Source organism: Leucopleurus acutus (genome assembly GCF_964270905.1).
Source record: "Leucopleurus acutus genome assembly, chromosome: X".
Lineage (NCBI taxonomy): Eukaryota > Metazoa > Chordata > Mammalia > Artiodactyla > Delphinidae > Leucopleurus > Leucopleurus acutus.
Genome location: NC_139148.1, coordinates 114,778,456 through 114,804,960, shown reverse-complemented (window position 1 = coordinate 114,804,960; position 26,505 = coordinate 114,778,456). Strand labels below are relative to the sequence as shown.

The following is a 26,505-nucleotide window of genomic DNA, read 5'->3' as shown; positions in this document are numbered from 1 at the left end:
CCTAGGAAGTGGATTTGGACGCTCCGGATCCAACCCCGCTTCCAGGTTTTCTCCCGTCCCGGCCCTGCTTGCTCCCGCCCGTCTCCGGCCCCCCCGCCGCCCGCCCCCTCCCCCTGAGTGCCGCCCGCTGGGCCAAGTTTGTCGAGCGTCGCCGCGCACGCCGGCCAGTCAATCAGCGGCAGAGCTGAAGAGGGCACAGCCGTGCGGCCGAGGGCAGAGCGAGCCGAGCCGAGCCGAGCTAGCAGGGCGGACCAGCGCCGGGCAGCCCGAGCCGCGCGCCGCGAGCGCCCGCCGCCGCCCCTCACGCCCTCCTCGGCCCCCGCGGCGCCTGCCACCTTCCCCTCCTTCCCCGCGCCCCTGTCCCGCCTCCGGCCAGCCCGCCCCGATCGCTGCCCCCGCGGAGCCGGGAGGTCACCGGCCCGCGCCTCCGCTCCCCTGGGCCGCGCACCGCCTTCACGCCCTCCTCCTCCTCCTCCTCCCCGGGCTGGGCGCCTGGCACCGGGGACCGTTGCCTGACGCGCGAGGCCCAGCTCCACTTTTCGCCCCGCGTCTCCTCCTCCTGCTCTCCTCCTCCTCCTCCAACTCCCCTCGCCCTCAGACTCCGCTCGCGAGCCCCCGACTCCGCGCCCGCCCGCCACTTTCCGTCCCGCCCCGAAGGTGGGAGCGCGTCCGCCCCGGCCGGCACCATGGCACGGTTCGTCTTGCCCGCGCTGCTCTGCACCCTGGCCGCGCTCAGCGCCGCGCTGCTGGCTGCCGAGCTCAAGTCGAAAAGTTGCTCGGAAGTGCGACGTCTCTACGTGTCCAAAGGCTTCGACAAGAACGATGCCCCCACGCACGAGATCAACGGTAGGTGGGAGCCCCCGGGAGGCGAGCGCAGAGACGGGAGAAGGGGCCGCAGAAGCCCCCTCGCCCCGCCGCCCCTCGCGCCGGACGCAGGTAGCCGAGACGGAGAAATGGGCAGGCGCGCCGGAGCGAGCCCCGACGCAGAGCGTTCGCTGCGGACGCCGGGGCCCCGGGTGCGCAGCAGGCGGAGGAGCGCCGCCGAGTTACCCGGCGGCACTCCCGCGCTCAGCTTCCTTCCCCCACCCCCCCTCCCGCGGTCTCCCTGGTCCCAGGAAGCCCCAGAGGACTCTGGCCCGCACAGTGCGTGTCACCGGCTCCCTCGCCTTTTCCGGGTTGAACTCCTTACTGGGCTCCCCGCTTTGTTGTGTGGGTGACGAGAGGTCGGGTAGGGTGGAGGTTGCCAGGTTCCGGGGGGCGCAAAACGTGGAACTTGATGTTTCATTGATGTTCTTTAAAAACCCACTCCCCGCCTCTCTTCCACCGTTGACACGGATTAGGAGTTTTAGTAGCTACAGCGGCTTTAGAAGTGGACTTTAAAAAGCAAACGACTCTCCACTCCTCCAAACCCTGACTTTTGGGGACTCTCCTGCTTTCCGGAACGTGTTGGACGAGAAGGGTATTTCCCCCCCTTTTCTTTATTTCTCACCTCATTTTAAGGGTTAATTGCACTTTAAATTACAAATCTTTGAAAGGACTGATTACTGGAAGCCTGAATCTCAGTTGGGAGATGGTTATGCAAATAGAGACCGCTTAGCCTGTGAAAAAGTTCACCGCGTTTCGGCGCTGGGGGTGCGTGGGGTGTTTGTGAAAGCCCTTCTTGCAGCGCTGGGGAGGCAGCTTTGCGGCGGGTGCCCTTCGCCCCTCCTCGCCAGGCTGGCGGCGGTGGCCGGGCCGATCCCCTCTGGGTGGCACTCATTCGCAGAGGCCAACTGTTGCGCGCAGTCCCGCGGGCCGCGCTGGGGCCAGCGGCCGCGCAGGTAGCCTCTTCGCCCCGAGGGTTCGGAAAGAACCACGAATCTAGCTGGCTGATGGCCAGCTTAACCTAACGGAGAAGGGAGCGATTCGAGCCCCGGGGGCCAAGCCTCCATTCCAAACCTTTCATGGAAGTGAGCAGAGCGCGCCTTTGCCTCGCGGTGTTGGTCACCCGGGTGGGGCGGGCAGGGGGCCGGCAGCCAGCAAAGGAAATACTGTAATTTCAACCAGGCGCTTCCAAAGGCTTACGAAGACTTGGGGGTCATTTTTTGGGAAGGGCTATTAATAACCTTGGAGATTAAGTGCAGTCATCAATTACATAAAAATTACAAAGGTAGTTGAGGGAAGTTGCTGGGCACTTTTCTTGTGTGACCGGCATCTATCTAGAAATAGAACCTAAGAAATGGTTGGAGCAGCCTAGGACCCCACGCACCTTGGGAGTTATCAAGTAACTCGCACGTTACTGATTAGAGACTGTTTGCCCTTGAGCTGCTTGTTTTTTGGGGAGCTCACGTCTGTCTTCACAGCGGCACGATTTTATTGGTTGTAGAGCCCTAAGAAGCCCTCTTTCTTTCCCCTCTCCCTTCCGCCCCGCTCGAAAAAGTAAAGTTGAGCCAGTAGCCACTGAAGCTTGGGGGCTCCACAGGTCAGACCTGGGGTCTTTGTGCCCTGCACGGTTTGGGCCCGGGGCCCAGTGGAGATGATTGGCGTGAAGGTTACAGTTGTCATTCCCACATTTTGAAGGGATAGATGCAGCGATGCACTTAATGGGAACGTGACAAGTTTTCATCTTCTGCTCATGCAAAACAATATGTGCCTTTGAGGTGGACTGGAGGCGTTCGGGGAGTGGGCTGTGAAATTGTCCTCCCCACTTTCTCCAACTGTGTTCTGTGCAGGCTTGCAAGGGCAGGACATCTTCCCCCGCCAGCATCTCAGGAAAAATGAAGTTTGAAGGGTGCCCAAGGACAGTGCTAGGTGTTCCCTTTGATTGTCATGGTCGCCAGAAAACACCTGAGGAATGTTTTTGCATAAATATTTCTCTGGACATATTCCCCCTAAAGATAAGAGCGTTATTAGTGACCAGCAGCAGGAAATGGAAGCTAATGTGCTCACACCCAAAACATTTTATTCTTTTTGTCTTGTCCTTCATCTCCCTCCCAGGGCTGCTGCTTTTATTTCCCCTTTTGAATGACCTACTGGACTGCATTCTCCCGAGGAACAAAGGAAGTGCCTTTTTAGCTGGAATCCTTGGAAGACCACCAAGGACTTTAGCTCATGCAGTGCAATTTCGCACCACTTTCAACAATAACAAAAATGCATGACTGAATGGCTCAAAAATGTGGAGTGTTAGAGGCATTCATTTGAGTCTAGGACACTGTCACAACACAGACAGACCCAAGTAAATACCTTTAGACGGCCAGTATAGAAACGGGGTAATCTTTACCATCACCCTGGCCTCTCCAGCTGCATACATTGTCGTTGTCTTCCCTGGGCTCCACTCAGATAATTTTGGTCATTTGGGAGAGCATAGTCAACGTAGCGACTTGAATGAATTAGTTGCCAGGCACTTTCTTTGGTTGGGGGTGTGTGCGTATGTTTTCTTAAGTGCAAAAAGTCCAGGATTGTTTTCCAGGCAAAGGGTCACAGTGTCTGGGTGCCTAGCCCCAAGTTTAAGGTTTGATTCTTGATGGCCTTGCACTTGCCTTCTAGAGGTTTGAAGAGGTTTTGAGAATACTCCACGTTCTTAAGGAACGTTTCAGTCTTTTTAGATTATAATTAAGATAATTTGATGTGCTCACAAGGGTGTCGGGGAGTACAGCATGCTGACAGGGCTCCGACCTAGGTCCTGCATTGCCTATCCACTTGACCCCTGAACTTAACCAAATAATGTGTAGCCCAGATACCATGATCGAAAGGGATCTTTAACACAAAGGATGGGTTTTTGTTCAGCTTCAATGGGCATATCTTTGGAGCACCTACTGTGTGCGATATTCTGTGCTTAGCATCATGGGGGCAGCAAGAAGGACAGGAGGGCCTCTGCCACCAGGACCTTCCCAGGTAATAGGGAGATAAGCCTTGCACACACACGATTGGAATACAACATGGTGTGCGATAAGGACCATATGAGTGGTACAGATGAGGAGAAAGGAGTACCCGGGGAGTTCAAGGGAGAAGGGATTTGGGACTAGGATATTAACTTACTAATGGTAGTTCAATAGTAAAAAAAAAAAAAAAAGTATTTATAACAAGGAATTGTAAAATCTTACCATTCTCATTGCACCTCCCTCCGTAAGGACAGGATAAAGGATATGCAACAATTGGCATTTATTACTGATCTAATCTTTGCTTGTAATTGTCTTGAAGAGTGAGGCAGTTGGTTAGAAACCTACTTCACCTTGCCAAAGGTCCCTTCCACAGTGACATCGAATGATACCAAGGAGAGCTTTGCATCACAGGTGTGATTTGGGAGTTGTTATTTTCCTGTTCCCATTTACGCTCATGACCAGTGCACCCGTGAGTGTGCACGCATGCTCACATGTGTACCTCTGAGGGAATCACATAAGCTATGTTAGGATTACATGGGAAAACATGTGCTGGAGAAGTAGGAATACTTTCTTTTTTTTTTTCTTCTTCTTCTTTTTTTTTTTTTTTTTTTTGCGGGACCTCTCACCGCTGTGGCCTCTCCCGTTGCGGAGCACAGGCTCCGGACGCGCAGGCTCAGCGGCCATGGCTCACGGGCCCAGCCGCTCCGCGGCATGCGGGATCCTCCCGGACCGGGGCACGAACCCACGTCCCCTGCATCGGCAGGCGGACTCTCAACCACTGCGCCACCAGGGAAGCCCCAGGAATACTTTCTGATACTGCGTTGATTATTCCATGTAAGACACACAGCATATGTCTTCAAGAATTGTATTCCCTCTTACCTACTTTAAGTAGATGAGTTGGATTTTGCAGAGAACTTGTGATTTTTCTCACCTGTCAGTATAGAAATTGTCCCAAGTAGTACAGGGACTATCTCCTGGACATGCTCAAAAAAGAACTTGGTAAAAGTTCCGGCTTATGCAGCTCAATCTCTAGTTAGAACATACAAATATAAAATGTTTGATTCAGCATAATTACTATTTTCCTTTTCTGTTTGACTCACGTTGGGTTGCACGCAATTTCAGGATTAGCTGGAGAGTAGACTGAGGAATGAAAAAGGAAGGTTTTTTGTTGTCTCAACAAGGGAAACGTCAGTGTTTATCTAAGTCAGTTGGGAAAGGGGTCTGTGGCTCCCCAGTAACATCTGTTTTAGCCCTGAGGTGGTTGCCATATATGTTCACCAAAAATGCATTTTGGCTTCAATGAAAAGATGAAAAGAGCTGGTGGCTATTAAGTGCTTTCCCTAGGCCTGGTCCTAAACAAGATCGTCTCATTTAAAGTCCACAGCAACCATATGAAATCAGAATGATGATTATATTCATCATCCCCATTTTACAGACAAACAGATTCAGAGGGATTTAGAAATCTATTCGCAGTCTTACAGCTAGTTAATGTTGGAGGTGGGATTTGAACCCTAGGTCTTATCTGACCCAAAGTCTAGTCTATGCTGTGTTGTACAGATAATAAGAAAGTACCTTCCCAACTCTCATAGGGGGCTGGTCTTAGAAACAGAAGCTATGAGAGGACCAGCAACTAACTGGTAAAAGACCATCATCACAGCACTATGCTGATGCTCTAGTAGAGAGATCCAGTCGTGTCCTTTGCAGGCAAAGTGTTGTACCCAGACAGAGACAATCTAAATGTTAACAGTAGAAGGACTGTAAGTTGTATTTCCTGGGTCATGGGGAGCCCACGATAGCTTCTGAGGAGGGGAATTTCGTTAGTCAGGCTGTTTCAGGAAGATAACTAGTGGCACTGCAGAGTTCAGGGTTGGGGAGGCAAGGGGAAGGCAGGGAGAGCTGTTGGGAGGCTGTTTTAAATAGTTCTTAACTGCCTCTTGTCTGTTACATCGGATCCATGGTCTTTGCACACAGCTGTCTTGTGTCCTAGTTCATCGTGTGTGCAGGCACACGTGTGTCTTCCTGCCTCAACTATAAGTAACCTGAGGACAGATGGCAGCTCCTGGCATTTTGTGTGCCCAATGGTACCAGGTGCGCGAGTGCGGTGCGGTATTTGTTAAACAGGTAGGGGGATGACAGATAATTGTATCGCCTTGTCTGGCAGGACACCGGTGCTATCATGGGATTATACTGCCTTGGTGATAGATCATCATCCCATGGTCTCTTGCTCTCCTGGGAAGCTTTTGGGTCTAAACATTCTGAAGTGAAATAAATTTAGAGTAAGTCTCCTAGAAATGTTGTTATAACTTGGAGAATGTTTTTATTCTTTTGGGAGTGTACTCATCTTCACCACTTCATTAATAACCGAGTGTCACAGGCATTTTTCAGAAGCATTCGGAATTCTGTTTTTCTTTCCGCCTTGAGATATACTTCTTTAAGAAACAAACAGTTGAGACTTGTGATGAGGCAATTTAGAACAAATGGAGAAGAGTAATTTAACACCTTAGATTCAGCATATAGAGCTGTCTGATGCACGTCAATTACCTTTAAAAAAAATAAAATCTTAAATTTGTTGTCTTTACCAAGGTGAAGAACACAGGCTTAAGGATATCAATATTTTATATAAGCGGGGAATTCCCTGGCGGTCCAGTAGTTAGGGCTCCGCGCTTTCACCTCCTACGCCCTGGTCGGGGAACTAAGAACCCACAAGCCGTGTGGTGTGGCCAAAAAAAAAAAAAAAGCAGACACTAAAATACGAACAGGTAAAAACTAGCATTTTCAATTCCACCTGGCTAAACATCTGTTGCTTACTATAGAGAACATGAAAGTGCAGAAAATTCATGAAGCAATTCCATCTTGGAGGTAATTTGAAATATATTTAAGTTCTGATGCATTTAATTCAGCAATCTGGTGGGAGAGAAAAATCAAAGAGCTCCATCAACCAGGTATTCAACCTTTGAAAAAGAAACTCTAACAAATGTTAGAGATTAGGAAAAAAATTGAATGGAAGAGTTAAAAAAAAAGTCAATAACCTCCAGGAAGCCTGGAAACTATGTAAAAACATCTTATTGGAAGCCCAGATAAATGTGTGCCAGACATCAAAAAGACCAGCTGCTTGGGGGAAGAAAAAAAGAACCCGGCATGACTAACTGGCAGAGTGAAAGAGGTGCTTCAGGGAAAAAGGCATCTTTCACAAAATGGAAAGTTTAAGCCAGCAGAAGAGGGAAGTCCACGAGGTATGGCAGGGCAGGTACAAACTAGAAATTAAGTGAGCTGAAAGAATCAGAGGTGAGCCTTGCCAGGGATTTGAAAAAGGGCCCATGTGATGATAATGGTGAAAAGGGTGGGCTGAGTCCAGCCTCTTAGAGGAAAAGCAATATGGCTTCTTTAAGGGGCAGCCATGCCTGATTAACCTCCCAGAGATCTTTGAAAGAAGCAAGTGGGTGGATACAGGGAAACAGACCTAGTTTAGATTGTCAAGAATTATGCAATGGGATTCCAAGACGGAGTATATTCAGAAAATGCATTTACTTTGGGATAGGTGAGGATATTGGGTTATTGAAAAGAGGAAATAATGGAGGAAGGGCGGGGGAAGAGGGAAGAAACCCCACTGTCCTAGGTGGAGTAGTTTACATGGAAAGGCCATGGTTTCTTGAAAAGAGCAGTTCTAGCCTAGCTCTGTGACAAATCAGTTGTCTGATACCTTTGGTGAGGTTCTTTCTCCTCGATTTGAAAAATGGGAGTGGGGTTGTTAGAATACTGGATTACATCAGTGATTTCTCAACCCTGGCAACGCTTTAAAGCACCTGGAGAGCTTTTTTTTAAAAAAAATAAATTTATTTATTTATTTATTTTTGGCTGTGTTGGGTCTTCGTTGCTGTGTGCGGGCTTAGTTGAGATGAGCCGGTGCTATTCTTCATTGCGGTGCACGGGCTTCTCATTGCGGTGGCTTCTCTTGTTGCGGAGCACGGGCTCTAGGCACATGGGCTTCAGTAGTTGTGGGGCATGGGTTTAGTTGCTCTGCGGCACGTGGGATCTTCCCGGACCAGGGATCGAACCCATGTCCCCTGCATTGGCAGGTGGATTCTTAACCACTGCGCCACCAGGGAAGCCCTTGGAGAGCTTTTAAAATCCACTAGTGCCTGGGCATCACCCCAGACCAATTAAATCATACTTTCTGGCAGTGGGGCTAGGTCTTGGTAACTTTTTAAAAGCTCCTCAGTGGCTCTAATGAGCGGCCATGGTTGAGAACCAGTACCCTAGATGATCTGTGAGTTCCCTTCCATCTGTGAGATTCTGTGATTCTGAATTTTCCAATGAAATTCATCACAAAGTGTTATCTCAGAAGAGAGCTTTGATTTAGACCCAGTGCATGCTTGTTTCAATTTTGGCTAACTTGGATTTAAGAGGAACGTCTGGTTTATTTATTTATTTATTTAAAAAATTTATTTGTTTTATTTATTTATTTTTGGCTGTGTTAGGTCTTCGTTGCTGCTCGCGGGCTTTCTCTAGTTGCAGCGAGCGGAGACTACTCTTCAGTTGCGGGGCACGGTCTTCTCATTGCAGTGGCTTCTCTTGTTGCGGAGCACGGTCTCTAGGCACGCGGGCTTCAGTAGTTGTGGCTCGTGGGCTCTAGAGCGCAGGCTCAGTAGTTGTGGTGTGGTGCATGGGCTTAGTTGGTCTGCAGCATGTGGGATCTTCCCAGACCCGGGCTCAAACCCGTGTCCCCTGCATTGGCAGGAGGATTCTTAACCACTGCGCCACCAGGGAAGTCCAGGAACATCTGTTAAACTTGGGAAAAATATTTTTTAATCAAGACGCAAGTATATGCCATAACCAGTGATGCTTTGCTGAGGGTGGAGAAATAAGACTAGGACATTGAGAGTACTTTGGAGAGAATTAGACAGGAATCCAGCCTTGCTGTTGTTTATTGATTGTCAGTGTGCTAGGTGATACTTCTTCCCATCTCTTTATTGGTAAAATAAAAGAAATCTCTTTATCCCTTACTTTAATGTCCTCTTTGCCATGTGTTTATTCTCTTCAAGTATCTTATCAAGAAATAGAAGTACAGTAAATCCCTAGGCTTCTGGTCGGCACAACCATCCAGAACACAGCTGGGAATGTGGAAGTAAGCAGAAAAGCTAAATGATGGAAACAGCTGTCATAAAGCCCATGCATTCTACTTGGAGAAAAGGCCTTCAGAAATTTGTCATCCGCAGTCATTGATTTTTTTTTTTTTCGGTACACGGGCCTCTCACTGTTGTGCTCTCTCCAGTTGCGGAGCACAGGCTCCGGACGCGCAGGCTCAGCGGCCATGGCTCACGGGCCCAGCCGCTCCGCGGCATGTGGGATCCTCCCGGACGGGGGCACGAACCCGTGTCCCCTGCATCGGCAGGCGGACCCCCCAACCACTGCGCCACCAGGGAAGCCCCGCAATCATTGATTGAATAGCTCTTCTATCAAGAGCAGAATGCTAGGTGCTGGGGATTCAAAGAGTTCCTTTAAAACCAGAATCAAGCTTTTTTGAGGCACTTACATTCAAATTAGGTAGATAGGGTTTAAATGTGGGAAGATAGAAAGTTTAGGTTACCTGGCTTCCCAGCACTACTTGCTACTCCTTACCTGATTAGGAGTAGCACGTAATGCTGGTTGGGTTGTGGACCCATCAGAGGAAGGGATGGGTTTGGAGGCAGGCAACCACTGGACCGCCAGGGAAGTCCCTCAGGGCAGTATTAAATAACTGTATATTCTGATTTAAAAGTTCCGAAGGTTTTTTTTTTCTTTTTCTGCACCATGTAGCTTGTGGGATCTTAGTTCCTCCACCAGGGATTGAACCTGGGCCCTCAACAGTGAAAGCGCAGAGTCTTAACCACTGGACCGCCAGGGAATTCCCAGAAAGTATATTCTCGAAAGAGTGGACATCTTCTAAATACAAAAAATTGCTCTTGAAAGCACATTACCTTTTTAGAGCACCTAGTTTCCCAACAGTGCTGGGTCAATAAGGAGTAAATTCTGTGTGTCACTTTGTCCTTTTCTGGAAAAAAAAAGTATTTTAATATTAATATTAATACCACTGAGTATTACTAATTCAGTGGTTTACTCACTTCAGAGCTTTTGGTTGGTGGTTTTGTTCCTCTGCACCTTGTCTTCTAATCCCCTTAGAATGTCAGATACTGCTGTTACCACCTGCTGTGCTCAGCTTGGGAAACTGACATGCTGACCTGAAGCCACTAAAGGCAAGAGTTGGTTTTGAGTTAGAGGTGACAGGTTTAAATATGTGAATATTGGTTTCCCTTTTATACATTTACCAAACTAAGTAAATGGATAACCATATTTAAAGAAACACTAGAAGTTAAGGACGGGAGTACTGTATTAAGAATGAGGACACATTTGAGGGTCCTTGTCTCTGATGAGGTGGCTGTTGGAACCTTTAAAGGAAAAGAAGCTGTTGCTGCCCGGTCACGGCCATGTAGCTCCAGCTTTTATCACACTGCCCGGCACATGGTAGGTGTTAGAGAAATGTTTGTGGTTCACAAAGAAGTTCAAGCATGATTTGTGACTTTTGTATTCATTCTGGGAATGAATATTTCTATTCATCCACCCCTTTTAATTCAATTAACTTATTTTTAGCTATTTATTTGAAAATTTCTAATACGTTTAGTCCTAGATGCCTAAGTGAGAAAGAGAATCTTTTTTTTTTTTTTACTTAGAATGTAGTGTTATTTCTCAGCTTGCTCAGAGGTGGGAGCTAAGTATTTCATGTGGTTTGTTTTAATCCTGGTAGACAAATGGTTGCTGCTTCTTACATTGTCTGTTCCAGACATGAACAGGAACTCTGCTGTACCTGCAGAGGTGCTTCTAGAAAAAATAGCCTTTGCTCCTGTTCCTTTCTTTAGACTCTCAGCCAGGTGTTCGTGTCCCTCCCCTTCCCCAGGCAGTTCAGGTAGGGCCCCAGACAGGGTTGCCCTCTTTGTCTAGTCTAGCTCAAGGTCACCTGGTCCCCACTTCATCCCAGCCATCTTTTCATGCCAGTCCTTTCTCCTCCCAGCTACTTTGTCCGTTGGCTTTCGCAAACCTCTTTAAGCCTGGCTTCTTTCTTGATGTTGGGCTTCTGTCTACAGGAGCAGACTGGGAAGTGGTTTCTTTTGGACTGCAGAGGTTTCCTTAGTTCTCCAAACCCTTGACGTCGGCATCCCAGCAAGCATCAAGCCGCAGAAAAAAATTTTCCCTTCAGTTATTGTTTCTATTCCACCAGCCGGGTTTGTCTCCGTTGAGTTTTCAGTCTGGTGTTTGGTTAGAGATGAAAACAAAGAACTGTGTCCTTGCAAACTGCAGTGTGAAGCATGTGGTTAACAGTTACTACTTGCAATGGTCCAGCCTGAGTGGGAGTATCATTTTTCTTGGCAGTCACTTCACAGAAAGTCCTGCTTCTTTGGTGCCAGAATAAGCAGTCATTGCATTCCTTACAATTTATAGTCAAATTATTATCTACTATTGTTAAAATTGCCTTAATTATGGAATATTTCCCCATGCTAAGATTTTAAAAAGCAACGCAAGACAACTTTTCACTGGTGTACTTCAGAAATAGTCCTTAAAAATCACTCTCTGACTAGGATGTCAGAGGCTATGATGAGGAATAGTTTTTTGTTTTTATGGGGAGAATTTTTTTTTTTAAGGGGAGGAGTGCAGTGGGTTCACTTTAAACCGAATCCTAACTAACTGCCCCCAGCTGGCTGGTTGGTTAATATTCTGCCTTGTTTATCCCCAGTTTGGAAGTAACTTTCTTTTTCCCCTGCCTCTTCAGGTCCCACAAGCCTGGATTCATTCTGGGAAGAAGGCTTTACTGGTGGGAGGTGGGTTGATCATTAAGCAGTGTGGCGATGGGAGAAGATGGTCTTGTGTCTTTCAGGTTGGAGGGCAAATGAAGAAATCAGAACCTTCCAAGATAAGAGACTGTTCGTTTTCTTGGGATCAGAACAAAGGTTTAGGTGACTGGGTGGGCAATGTTTCTGTTTAGATGCTCTCTCAGAATCTCTGCCTTTGAGCTCTGCTTTCAATATGGATCCAAGAATCTGTCCTCTTCTCTACCACCTCGGTAACTACTGTCCTGATCTCATCTCCCATCACCTCGTCCCTGGATGATCACAGCTGCCTCTGACGAGTCTCTCTGCTCTGGCTCTTGCTCCAGCCTCTTCCCCACCAGTGCGTTCCCAGCACATTAGCCAGTGGGATCGTATTCTGTTAAACCTCACTCTGACCTTATCACTTGTGCTCAAAGTGCTCCAGTGACTCCCATTGCCACCCAGACCGAAAGCCAGAAGCTTAGGAGGCCTTACAGGGTCTGCCTCTGGCCCCCTCCCATGCCAGCCTGCGCTTTTTATCATTTTCCCCCATACACTGGTCTGTCTTTCTCAGCAGGGTTGGCTCCCTCACAGGGTTCTGGGCTTTGCTTACCTATCCCCTTCATGGAGGAGCCTTTCCTGACCTCTGTGTAAGCTAGAATGCCTCCCACAGACACGTTGTCCCTCTCCCCCACTGCTTTGTTCAGTTCTCACAATCTGACCTAAGGGCAGGGACTTTGCCTCTTTTTCTCACTGCCCTACACCTAGTGTCTAGTGTGTTGCTTGCACTCGGATGTTTCTTGAATGAATGCATGAGCGATTCCTCCTGGCGAGTAGCGTGCTTTTAACCGTCCGAAAGCTTTTTCCTGACGAAGAGCATCCTACTTGTGAGTGTGAGGCTACACATCTGACCCTCCATCTGTAGAAGGAGGGTGCCTAGGCCGGCGGTTCATTCAGCAACTACTTTCGAGTACCTCTGAATTGATGGGCATGGTGCTGGGCGCTGAGGGTGAGGCAGCGACCAAAGAGGACACAGGCTTCGCATGCATGGCGTCACGGTCTAAACGGCGAGACACATAGTGACTTGGTAATTCTCCAAATCAGTATTTAGTGACAGTTCTGATAACTACTTTGAAGAAGAAGTAGTCTTGAGTGCATACTGCACATGATTGGAGTGGAGCACAGTGTGCTGGAACTTTCGACCCCCCATTTAGGCCCGTGGGGCTTTTCTCACTTCCTAGGAGATGTGCGTTTTACACCATCACAACCACCGCCCCTGCAACTTGAATGGCAGGGTCTGTTACTGCCAGTGGGTCCTGAGGCGAAGGCCGGAGTACATGGAGAACAGCACAGGGGAGGTGGGCCTAAGTTAGCGAGGCTTACACGGAGCACTCTTCTCTGGTTTTATCTCTTGACCATCATTTTAGAGATGGGGCTTACGTGGGCACCAGAAAGTGCACAGTGAACTCTTGTGTCACCTTTGCACGGTTGTCTTCTGTTCTCGGGGTGCTCCGTGGAGGAACCACCAGGTACCATGAGTACTGAAGCCTCCAGGTTTCTGTGAAAGGTCAGTGTCCACTCTTAGCCCCACAGAGACCACAGAAATGCTAGTTTTTAGAAAATGTTTTATTGAAGTATAGTTGATTTACAATGTTGTGTTTAATTTCTACTTTGCAGCAAAGTGATTCAGTTATACATATATATTCTTTTTCATATTTTCCATTATGGTTTATCACAGGATACTGAATATAGTGCCCTGTGCTGTACAGTAGGACCTTGTTGTTTACCTATCCTGTATATAATAGTTTGCATCTGCTAATCCCAAACTCCCAATCCTTCCCTCCCCCACCCCTCCCCCTTGGCAACCACAAGTCTGTTCTCTATATCTGTGAGACTGTTTTTGATTCGTAGGTATGTTCATTTGTGTCGTATTTTAGATTCCACATGTAAGTGATATCATGTGGTATTTGTCTCTCTCTGTCTACTTACTTCACTTAGTATGATAATCTCTAGGTCCACCCATGCTTGCTGCAAATGGCATTATTTCATTCTTTTTAATGGTTGACTAATATTCTGTGTATATACATATGTATATATACATATGTGTATTATATATACACATGTGTATGTGTATATATACATACATGTATGCAGGTACACCACATCTTCTTTATCCATTCATTTGTCGAGGGACATTTAGGTTGTTTCCATGTCTTGGCTATTGTAAATGGTGCTGCTATGAACGTTTATATAGCGTGTATCTTTTCAAATTATACTTTTGTCTGGGTATACGCCCAGGAGTGGGATTGCAGGATCACATGGCAACTCTGTTTTTAGTTTAAGGAACCTCCGTACTGTTCTCCATAGTGGCTGTAACAGTTTACATTCCCACCAACAGTGCAAGAGGGTTCCCTTTTCTCCACATCCTCTCCAGCATTTATTATTTGTAGACTTTTAAATGATGGCCATTCTGACTGGTGTGCAGTGGTACCTCATTGTTGTTTTTGATTTGCATTTCCCTAATAATTGAAATGCTAGTTTTTTTGACCAGTGAGTGGCTCAGCATGAAGCCCTCCGGCCCCTCAGTGACTATTCCAGTAGAATTCTGGGTCAGCAGAAATGGGCCAGATGCTCTTGCCAGTTGGTAGCAGGATTCCTTCCCTCTCCAAGCCTTTATGAATGGCAACCAAGTGTGCAGGTCTCCAAGACAGGGGGACCCTGGCTGTGCGGATGAGTGCAGAGGCTGGCCAGGGAGATAGGATTGTAAGGAAATGCAGCCCAAGTGATAAGTGTTCTAGCAGTTATCATCGGAACAGGATGGGAAGGAGCATTCCCTGCCGTACATTGAGCCCCTCAGAACAGGGTTGTCCCTATTTCAAGAAGGAGTGTATTTCAGAATTTTATTATATATATATTTTTAAATTGAAATAGGATTGATGGTTTTCAGAATTTTAGATGAGTACTCTGGATAAAAGTAGGGCCTTATTTTTGTTAGTATGTTCGGAAATTCCAAGCTCTAATGAGGAACCCTGAGGCTGAATTATGTATAGGCACCACCTTGCGTGCTTGACAGTTTTACCTACCAGTGCACAAGTAGTCATGAGATCCCAGTATTCCCAGTGTTTCCCGGTTACAAACCAGTGGTTTTCACCATCTTCTAATCCAGACCCCCTCCTTTTACAGCAAGGACAGTCTGTATTGCAGTGTTGAAGGCTGAAGCCCCAAGCTCTTGATTTAACGTAGTGAACTGGCTGTATCTGTAGTAAATGGGTGCGTATGTTTGTATGCAAGGGCCAAGTCTTGCGTAGATATGCAGATTAAGGTGTTCCCTATTTTATATATGGATTTAAATATGAAGATTTTGGCATATGCCCTATTTTAAATACAATAGGCTGGCACTATCAATATATAAGGATAAGTTGCCTGATTAAAAATAGAAATAAGCATTTTGTTTCTTGTTGTCCAATCAAGCAAATGGTCCATATGCTATGAAGTACTCATGGTTTGGACTAAGATGTGTGGGTTCATGCTGGGGCAAACCAGTCCTTAGCTATCTAAACATAGCTTTAAGTTTAGGGAGAAGTGATTAATTGTCTCTGGTTTTATTTTTAAAACAGACACAGCATGGAGCATTTTTTCCAATAACCTCTTAGTGTTTCTCTTAGAGCCCAGAGATTTTCTTCCTTGATCCTAAGCTCAAGAATGAAGTAAAATACAGTGAGATTCTGGGATAATGGAGGCTGAGGCTAAGCTTGTTTATCTCTGCTGGATCTGTAATAAAAGGGTTTCCTAGGCAAATGAATGGTGTAAATAAGATCTTAGGAGATGTTTGACACCTGCATAGGGGAAGCGAGAATCTCCGAACACCTCAGGAACAGCCATTTTAATTGAAACCACTGTGTTAATTACAAGTATCTCTCTGTTTATTGAAGTAGGGTCTCTAAGTTACTATGGTGGGAGAGTGGGGAGAAGTCACTTTGGGTTTAAAAGTGATAAATCTGTGTTTCTTTAAAATATTGTATAATTCAACTCATATTCCCTCCAATTAGTCAAATTTATAGAAGGCATTTCTGTAATTGACCATAGCAACATGAGCCACTAATGGCAGTTCTGCTGTTAGGGCAGGATATGTTTTCCTTCTTGAAGTCCCAGCAGCTGTTGTATCCTCAGAGTTTTCAGAAGGGAAAAACAACCCGAAAAATTGAGATGTGTTTTTCATGTGAGAGGAATGCAAGCTGATCACTAAGAATAAAGGGAAATGACTGCATTGGCGCAGTTATTAATTTCAGAAATGTCTTTGAATCTGTGCTATATGCCGGAGTGTTATGCCAATGCTTTGTGGCTTCCTGGGGTGACACTTAAGAAATGTAAGATTTAGATCCTGTATTTTGCCAAATATGAATTGCCTCAGTATTAAGTGTTTTTCTTAAAAATTGGTTGTAAAGGAATTTTTCACCATTTTCAAGTTACTTGATGTGTGATCAAACCTTAAATTTTCATAATAGTGTATATTTAGTAGTGTACGCTCTTGTGGAAGAAAGCAGAACTCCAACTGCAGACAGCTTCCAAGGGACCATTAAAATGTCCCTAAAGTATTTCACTTGTATAGTCATTCTTGGAAATGAAGGACAATTTTGATCCTTAATTTAAAAAAGGAAGAATAGGGCTTCCCTGGTGGCGCAGTGGTTGAGAATCCGCTGCTAATGCAGGGGACACGGGTTTGATCCCTGGTCCGGGAAGATCCCACATGCTGCGGAGCAACTAAGCCCGTGCACCACAACTACTGAGCCCACGTGCCACAACTACTGAAGCCTGCGCGCCTAGAGCCTGTGCTTTGCAACAAGCCCGCGCGCCTAGCGCCCGTATGTTGCCACCGCAATGAGTAGCCCCCGCTTACCACAACTAGAGAAAGCCCACACACAGCAACGAAGACCTAGTGCAGCCAAAAATGAATGAATGAATGAACTTATGTTAAAAAAAGGAGTTACTCCCTCTTAATTGGAGGGAATATTAAAAAGAAAAAAAAAGGAAGAATAGATACTTCCTTGGCCATCCAGTGGTTAGGACTCCAAGCTTCCACTGCAGGGGGCACGGGTTCGATTCCTGGTGGGGGAACAGATCCCACATGCTGTGTGGCACAGCCAAAATAAAAAAACAAAACAAAACCCCAGGAAGAATAGCAGAACATTTTACTCCAGCTAAATGTAAAATATTGGAGATTTCTTCAAATACCACATCACTTCAGTACGTTTCTTGGTTGTATTGAATTCTATCCACTGAAGTAGTTGACTTTTGTGCTTTTGTTCTTTTCTAAACAATTTATTGTAACCTTGACCAGGCCTTTCTCATCTCCTTTCTCTTCTCTTCCTTTCCTAATATTTGTTTTGTTTAATCAGTCAATATTGATACATTTTTTCCATTTTAAAAAAACAACCAAGAGGGACTTCCCTGGTGGTCCAGTGGCTGGGCCTTCAGCGCTCCCAATGCAGGGGGCCCAGGTCCAATACATGGTCGGGGAACTAGTTCCCGCATGCCATAACCAAAGATCCTGCATGCCGCAACCAAGACTCGGCGCAGCCATATAAATAAATATTAAAAAAAAACAACAAGAAGAGGCTAACGTGATTTCATTAGCCCTCTAATTGCTTTATTAATGGAAGCCTGTTGGTCCGTTCAAGAGCGAGGGTGCTGGTGACCGGTTCTTCAACCATATGTCTTTAATTTTTAAAAATCTGGCAGGGCCTGAAACTTTGAGAAGTCATGTCATTTTCTTCCAAGGTTTTAAAAATTTAACTGTAATAGAAACCCTACCTACTTAAGATTATTTAATCCATATTCAGTAAGATTCCTACAATCATAGCGATCATCATTATTTTAGTTACAATAGATAGTATGTACTGAGCACTCATTATGGGTCTTTTTGGAAAGCATTATGTAGAGTAACCCATTTTATATAAACAGAAAATAAAAAGACACGATGGAAGGAGAAGGGAATGAGGAATTCTAAAAGCAAGGCTTATGCCAGTGAATGGGCTATGCCAGTAGGCTTTCCAGGTAGCATTTATCTGAGAAAAAGAAACCTGACAGTTCTTCAGGCAGGACACTTTCTTGTTGTTACTAAACCTGGAACGAATTTATTATATAGGTTTTTACGTAAAAGACATCAAACAGTGTAATAATCAGTGTCATCAATATGATGTCATTTATTGTACTGATCTCCCATAAAAACCCCAAGAAACAACATTTGAGAAATTCAGTCTGGCTTTCAGATCCATGGTATTATCTTCAGTCTAAAGAATTCACCTCTTCTACCTTTCTGGGTAACTGCTTCCTTTTTGTGTATGAATTCATATCTCTTGGTCTCTGAGTCAGAGCTCTCCTGTAACAACCCCATGATATCAGCAAGTACAGCCACCTGCAATGTCCAGAAAACCAGAAAGAGTTACATACCAGGGGAAGTGAGAGCCTGTGGGCTGAAGCCACTTTAGATCTAGGGATTGAAACCATTTTGGGGAGCTGGACAGCATCTTTGATTCTTCAGCCATTTTTCTTCTCCCTGTCCTAACTCTGCTCTCAGGACTTTGTACCTGGCACTCAGAATTGTTAAGAGTGTCATTTGGCCTCCAGAGATTGCTGTTTATGGTAGGTTACGTATTTTCCAATTGAAAAGGTGATATAACAGTAATAATAATGAGTAACTTTTATATCCTTTGCACATCACAGCCCAATCCCTATTCACATGTACACGTTTCTGTGTGGCTTAAATTATAGTACTTGGTGTATCTGCTATTTTTCCAGTTTGATTGAGATATAGTTGGCATACAGCATAATGATGTGATTTACATATACCATGAAGTGATTATCACAAGTTCAGTTGAACATTCATCGTCTTGTATAGATAGAAAATTAAAAAAATAGAAAAAAATTTTTTTCTTGTGATGAGAACTCTTAGGATTTCCTCTTTTAACAACTTTCATATATAACATACAGCAGTGTTAATTCTATTGATCATGCTGTACATTACATCCCTAGTACTTATTTATCTTATAACTGGACATTTGTACCTTTTGACCACCTTCATCCAATTTCTCCTGTATCTGCTATTTTTAACATAACATGAAAAATGCTTCTGTAGTTCTATCGAATTCAAATTTTCTAATAACTGTATGGTAGTCCCAGAAGTTGATGTACCAGAATCTATTTTACGTACCCCATACGGCTGTTTAGTTATTTCTGGTGGTTTGTAGATGTGTGTGTTGGGTTTTACATTGAGCACAACGATGATCATCTTCATCCCTATGTGTTTGGCTTCTGTTGAAGAACTTCCTTCCTTAAGTTAAATTTTATGTAAATCTCTGTTTTTTTTTTTTAATTTCAGAAAACTTAAAAAAAAAAAGGAAACGTTCCCCTGGTGTCTCAAGTGTGCAAGTGTGCTGGCGGCACACTCCAGCCTCCTCTGTTCAGGTGTGCAGGGAAGAGAGAGGAGAGGAAATCTGAGGTTTAACCCAGGGACTTGGTCAGCTCTAAGAGTTCAGTTGTTTTTTCCAGCATTTCCCAGATGCACCCTCTCTCAGCTCTTGCCAGGAACCTACATGTACTTTGGTCCCTAAAAACCTAGTTCAGCAATAATCCCAGAAACAGCTCAAATGTTGGTTGTTGGGAGGGGGGATTAAACCTGAAGGCGAGTATGAATTAGCTGCTTGCAGGGCAATGCCTTTTTCTCTTGTTCTTCTGCCCTTTGATTGGAGGAGGGTTTCCCACATGTCTGTGTGTCCCACTTAAAACAAAACAAAGGGGAAAACCCCAAACAAAACCCTTCCTAAAAACATTTGTCATCTAAACAGAACTTCCTAGAAAGCAGTGTAATTTTTTCTCAAAGGAGGGGCTTGTAATAACCCTCCTTCTCACTCCTCCCCCAGTTTTTGACAATGAGAAGATTTTATGACTATTAGTAGTGAAATGGCTTCTTATTCTCTATGGAAAATAACTTTGCTATGCCTAGTGTCTGTCTCTGGTCAAAGGGCGTTTCCTCTGTCATTGACTTCCACGGTGGGAGGGTACAGTCTCGCCTTTTAAATTGTCCGCTTCATCTTTTATCTTTCAACAGGTCCTGGAAAGAAATCGTCCAACGGCTTCTTTCCAGTGTCAGTTTTTGAAAGATCCGTGGTTTGCTTTATTTTGACAGGTGGCTGGTGAAAGAGGTGCTTACAGGGTGGGGTAAAGGAGGAGGGGCATCTCAGTGCAGAGAGAGGAGAGAGGTTAGCTGCTGCTTCTGGGGCTTTCTGACACAGGGCGAGTGATTATTGTGCTCTTTCTCCTGAACGGGGCCTTGAGAGAGGAGTTTGCCGACAAGGCCTCCAGTTGGAAGACAGCTGTACCCTTTTTAGGACCGTTTCGGGGTCTTTGCCTTTTACTGGGAGCAGAATTAGAATCTGGAGAGGATGCAACTGTGTAGATTAATTTCTGGTGATGGTGAACAGTAGTGATAAGTCATTCAAAAGCTAGGTGTCTTTATTTGGGGGAGCTGTAGCTTTGGATCAGCCCCAGAGGCCAGGCCAGCGTGCTATCTCCGTTGGTCTCAGCGACCCTGGTGTTCAGGGATATCTTCCAATAGTCCTGAGTTGCTTTTAGCCATGCTTGCGTTAGTTTGTACCACTCCTGGGGATGGCAAATTGACTGTCGACTGCCTGCTGGATAAGTTAGTGCTTCTTTGTTATAACTGAAGCAACTCCCCAGGTCTTTTAACCTTTGGTTATTGGTAGCTTCCTGAGATTGTCACTTCTAGGGTTAATGGGCCTTTATGATGTCCTAAGAGTTAGAATACATATGTATCCCTTTACATCTTCTCTCCGGTACCAGACTGCCCTCTCTCCCCATCCCATTCTACCGCTGACTTTTCATCATTCCAGTTTCTGTCTCCTGAGCCTTCAATTCAGTTTACGGCTTGTTTCATTTGCACAGCCCAGCATTATACAAGAATATTCCAGGTGGTTGGAAGAGAGGTAGGAGAGTGTTTTCTGATTCCCATCCCCTCCCTAGGTTCGGGGACAATTTTTTTTGGTGTTGTCGACTACAGTACATTTAACAGATTAAGCCCTGTTAATAATTAAGAACAAGATGTAAGGTTTAAACGGGTCTAAAGAATTAACCAGTAAAACAAGTGAAGCTAAGACAATACATAACTGAAAGGATTGGGGATCCAGGAGGCTCTTTTCCAGACCCTCTTTTCTTGCTCAAGCCCAATCCTGGCTTCCAAGTGGCCTCTTGGGGAGGAAACTGAGTGATCAGTAACGGTGAAAGCAGGGAGCAGAAATCGGTCCACATTGTCTTTTGTACTAGAACACTGTGGTAACAAAGGCCTCTTGGAAAGAGGGCCATCTGCTGAGGCAGGGAAAGCTTTCTGTCTGCCATGAAGGGGGATGCTTCTTGCATGGGGTTTTAGGAAATTCACTGTAAATTAGAGAGCCTTGATATTAAAGAAAGTGGCTCAGTGTCCTAAGTGAAGGCAGATGCTAGCAGTAACAGCAAATAATAATTAAAGTTTTTTTTAGGGAGGGGTTTCGAGAAACTTGACAATATGCATAGCTCTTAATTCCTTTTGCTGACCTTTTCAGAAGTTCTAAGCTACTTCACTATGCCGTTTGATTAGAATATTTACATTCGACTTTAAGCTGATTTGTTTGGTTTGGTTCGGTTTGGTTTTTCCCGTAAGCAGACACAAGCTGTAACATAAGCACGGAAACATATCACTGGCAGGCAGGAGAGAGCCTTCCTTGGATGGCCTGTGAGTCAGGAAGCCTGGGTTCTGCTCCCTGCTCGGCCCCTGACCAGCGGGGGTGATGGGCATTCAGTAAGTCATCATATCAGGGCCTGGTTCCTGGTGTTCATTAAAGGAGGGCGTTGCACTAGATTATCACTAAGATCCTTTCCAGCTCTGATATTCTGTATTTCACTGCAAATGTGTTGAGAGCTGATGAGATGATCTGGAAAGATGAGAGGAATAGAAGGAAAGCCCTTTCCTCATTGCATATGTATTCTCGAATACAATAAAACCTTGAAATGAGCAGTTCTGGGTAACTGAGCTTTCTGAATGGTTTTTGTCTCCTTCCTCGCTGTCAGCTGTCATTCTGTATCGCTGTCAGCATGCCGGCTTTTAGCAACTCCTGTCCCCCCTTCTTGGCTGCTTCCCTTGTGTTCTTAGAAACCGTAGCATTAGGCTTACCAGAACTCTGTGCCAAGTAAGTGGAGAGAAGCTGCTGGGAGGGCCTCGCCTATGACCCCAGCCTGTGGACTTTGGTTGATCAGAGCTTTTTGGGGCTTATTTTTAGGTTCCAGATAGGCCATGTGTCACTCTATCCCTGTTTGTCTCAGGCTAGACATTAGTGTAGTTAATAAGCACATTTCTTCTCTAAGCTAATTAGTCACAGTAGGTGGATGAGAGGAGGTGCGGAGGCACTGAGACCGGGAAGGGGCCGGGGACTCAGTGTGTATCCCAAGGTGTAGCCAGATGGCTAGACATGCATCAGAAGATGCCTCGTTTTCTAAAGGATCAGAAAAGTGGTTGGGAGTGAAGAGCTAGGCTAAGGAGCTGTGGCTTGGATTCTAAAGAGAAACCCGGCCCGGGCGGGCCTCTCTGCTTGCAGTAGGGTGCTGCCCGGGCCAGTGTGCGTATGTTTAGGATTCGCTTGTCTGCCTGGTGCCCGGAATGTTGCACTCGAGCTTCTGAAAAGCTACAGATACGCTGCTTGCTCCCTGTGACTCAGGACGTAGTCCCAGAGTGGGAACTTCAATCAAGCCAACGCTCCAGAAAGTTCCTCGGCAAGGCATTAACATCCCAATAGGCTTCCTTTTTCTGAATTTTCTTTCAGTGGCTCCTGCATGAGACAGCAGAAGTGAAATGATTCATCATTACGTTCAGAATAGTCTCTCTGGCCATGAGGCCAATAGCAGTACAGAGCCCACAATCCAGGCGGATAAACCTTGCCAAGTAAAAGAAGCCAGACTACTCATTCGCCAAGAACGGCAGGACTGTCAGGTCCCCTCCCCACCAGCCGTGGCACACGTGTTCTTCCTTCTGCCTAAACTTGCCCCTACCTACTTCTGCCCATTGAATATTCTGCGTCTCTCACAAACCTTTGCATTCATTTTCTCTGATACCCATGGTTGAACATCTCCCCTTCTTGCCCCTAGCATTTTGCTAGGAAGGAATAGATGGACGAATGAATGGACATTAGAATTAGAATGAACTATTCATTCACTGATTCTGTAAGCATTTATACAACATCTTCTATGTGCCCAACTAAGTGGCAGTTACTAGGGGTATAAAAAGACAGATCGTGTCTCAGCCCTCAAGGAAATAATCCTCATCTCCTATTAAAATTGGCTATTGGTTTTATTATCTCTCCAGGTTTGGAAGCTCCTTGAAGTCAGGCATCCTGATGTCTTGCTCAGCTCTATAATCCCCCATCATGCCTCGCAACACAGTACAGGAGCTCCATAAGTGTTTATTAGCTTGATTTGAAAAACACTCAACTTTTGCCCATGAAAAAAAAAAGGACATACATTCCCAAAAGCCCTTTCCAAAGTGTCGTCGTTGGCGTGGTGCTTTGATCTAACAACAGCAGGCGTGTTAGTCTTTGAAGCACACACTTCCCTCAACATCGAGTGGACTAAAAACACAGAGGGTTAAGACCAGTCGCTGCCAGCCAGGTACAGGAAGGGTCTTCTTTTTACTGTGAAGCCTCCAAAATAAGGACTTCTGCCCACTTGTACTTCTGGATAAGTGCACGTTCCAGCCTGCCACCTAGCTTGTTATGCCCAGAGTTGATAGAGTGCTTTAGCTACAAATAAGTGCATCTATTGAAAAGATTCGATGCCGTCTACTCAGCTGTAGAAAAGCCTAGCAGAAGAATTGTTTCAGGAAGAATAAGGCTTTTAGACCACACAGTGGTGTTGGAGAAAACAACTTCTAATTATCTAGTTCTTGAGTCTAGTGTGAAAATAATATAGCTAGGGATAATTTATTATGCTGAGTGTAAATGGGTGTTCAGAGTTAGAAATTGAAGAACTTACTGGGGGAATTCAAGTATTTAAGCCCTTTGATTCAACCATCAGCACTGCACTGAGAGTTAGGAAAATGAAGGGCTGCAACCTCACAGGTCCTACATATCATGTGATTAATTATCAACAAACCTTTCGAAGTATGATGATAAAATTAAATCCAGCTCTCATTTACAGGAAACCCTGCCTCTAGTACAAATTATAGACTTACTAGGTTTATCTAGCAAGACCTGTCCTTTAAGTGCTATATAATTATTCCTAAACCTTTCAGGAAAGAATTTGAGAAATAATATTTTAAACCCATAAGCTATAGTTCACTAACAAGTTGGAAATCTCATTTAGTCCTCTGTGCTTGCTGGCTGGCTTATTTATTTATTTATTTAAAATGTTCAAAAATTAACCTTTACTCCCCAGAAATGCTTCCAATTCTCTGCTGTTTCTACTCTGGCAGACAACTATAAATAACAAGGAATTAATATCACTACAAAATGCTTCAGGACAGTTATTCGCAGCATGTAATTGAAACCCACTGCTGTTTTCATGCCGCATGACTACAATAACAGAAAATACTGGGAGACCAAAGGAGAGACTCTCGGCTCACCCCAAGGATAACCGGACGCCTTCTCCCATAAAGCCACTTTGCCCTTGTGAACTGAGGCCGGTGTGTTATGGCCAAGTAAGATTTAGTGGACATCTGTGAAAACAGGCTCCTGTCAGGACACAGCTGATCAGCGGTCACAGTGAGGATCTGAACGGCCCATTGGCCCATAGCACGGGTATCCTTCTTCATGGGCTGCAGATCCCAACATCTGCTACTTCCAATGGGCTGGGTTGCGTGATGGACCCCTCAGAGCGAGGGACTGAAGGCTTCTGGCTGCTGTCCCCCTCAAGTCTTCCCACAGAATCTGGTCTCTAATGGCCATAATTAGCTTGGGGTCCAGAAGCACTGGGTGTGAGTTTTTTTCTAAAATCAAATTCTAAAATCAAATTCTGCATAAAAGGAGCTCTCATCTCAACATAAACTAAACGGACTAGAAACTGGAGGCGGGGGGTGGGGGGGAGTCCTTTGTACTCAGAGAATAGGTACTTTTACTTTAAGTGTGCCAGAGTGAATTAGGACTATTAATGCTTTCACAACTCTGCTAGTTATTGAGCCGGTCCTTAAAACAAGGGAGGCAAGGGGGGATCTGAATAGACAGATCTCTGACTTAACAGCCACTTCTCAGGTTGTTCTTTAGGCTCTGAGCATGTGCACCTGCCTCTCATTTCCATTCACGTCATTAAGAGCCGCATATCATGTGTAATACAGGACCATCAGCGTTCTTTATTGCTGTTCTTTGAAAGGGAATAAAATCATGTCCCTTTCATTCTCTCTGAAACACGACGTGTTAGAATTAAGGGCCCTGGCGCTTTGCCCAATTACTTTTCCAGATAAAGTTTCTTGATTAATGTGCCTAGAAGTAATTTTCATTTAAACAAGCAAATATGTATTCTTTGTTTAAACGTTTTCCAATTCCATTTGTGTCCCTGGTAGAGTCCTCTGAAGGAACTGCTTAGATTTAAAAACAAAACTAAACCAAACCAAAAAACCCCAAAGAACAAAAATACCTCCCCAAACCGAATAAAATAGACGCCGGTGCCCTTAATGCTATTTCGCAGCCACGAGGCCCCTGTATCAAAAAGCTGCTGCATAAAGAACCGGCATCAGTACCCTCAGCAAAGCTGAAACCCCAGTCCTATCCCTCTGCCAAACTACTATTATCAGTAGTTTAGGAATGTCCCTTAATTTTAGCGTTAGCTTAATAGCACATACACATAGATAAGCCATCCACAAATCAAACTTGAGTTTTGGCTCCCTTGCTTTTTGGGATGTAGGTGGGAACAGCAAAAGGAGCTCAGCAGTTAGATGACCTGTATTGTAACTAGTACAGAGGGCGTATTCTGGGATAAGCTTCAAGGAATCTTATCGATATATCAACTTCACAAGCATCTTGGAAGAGGATTTTATTTCTTCATTTTTCTGATCAGAAATCGAGCCTCAGTTTTTCTGACTGTAAAACAGGATACTACCTTTGACAAAAGAAAGTAATATATGGGAAGATGCTTCAAGAGCCGTATGAACCACGTGAGGCGGCATTATTAAGACAGCTACTTCTGTTCTGGTTACACATAGGTACTTTCAAGTAAAAATCAAAACCAATGAGCCCAATCTTTTGACTGTTCCTGATGTTTAACAACAGAATTTTTTAGTGTTTCTGACGTTTCTTCAAAGACCACCTCGATTACAAACATTTTTAGACTCCTTTTCCCCAACCTGCCACCCCATAAAAATGGATTTGTAAATGCCACTGCAGGTCACCCTGTTTGCGAGCAACACCGCGTCCTTGAACGAAATGCTCTACTACAAAGTCAAAAAGGACACGTTCCTGTGAGGCAGAGGCTGTGTTGCCCCTAAATACATTTTCTTTATTTACTCACAAGTTGGAAAGGTGCAGGGACTTGGTAAGGAAGTAGTACTAGGCTCTTGGAGTCATCAGTTACCTGTACTGAGATACATTTTGATATTTTTATGCCAACAAATGTACATTCATTATGAGTCCTGGCTTAGGGTTCTCTGGCCCTGATCTGAGTCCCCTCTTGAGTTCAGAAGGGCTGCTGAGGGGATCCTGAAGGGCAGTTGCCTCCCAGCAGGGTGTTACAGACTAGAGAGGGCAGGCCTTAGTTTTCAAGCTGGGTCCAGATACTCT

At 45.3% G+C, this 26,505-nt stretch overlaps 1 protein-coding gene across 1 annotated transcript in view; it reads left to right on the top strand.

Moving 5' to 3' along the window:
* Positions 1–686: 686 nt before the first annotated feature.
* Positions 687–26,505, top strand: part of GPC4 (glypican 4) — a gene marked incomplete at its 5' end in the record, with an annotated part of 114,837 nt that continues 89,018 nt past the window's right edge. The window contains one exon of the mRNA XM_082865358.1: positions 687–846. Within this exon, the coding sequence (XP_082721484.1) occupies positions 687–846 (160 nt within the window). The remainder of the gene's footprint in view (positions 847–26,505) is intronic.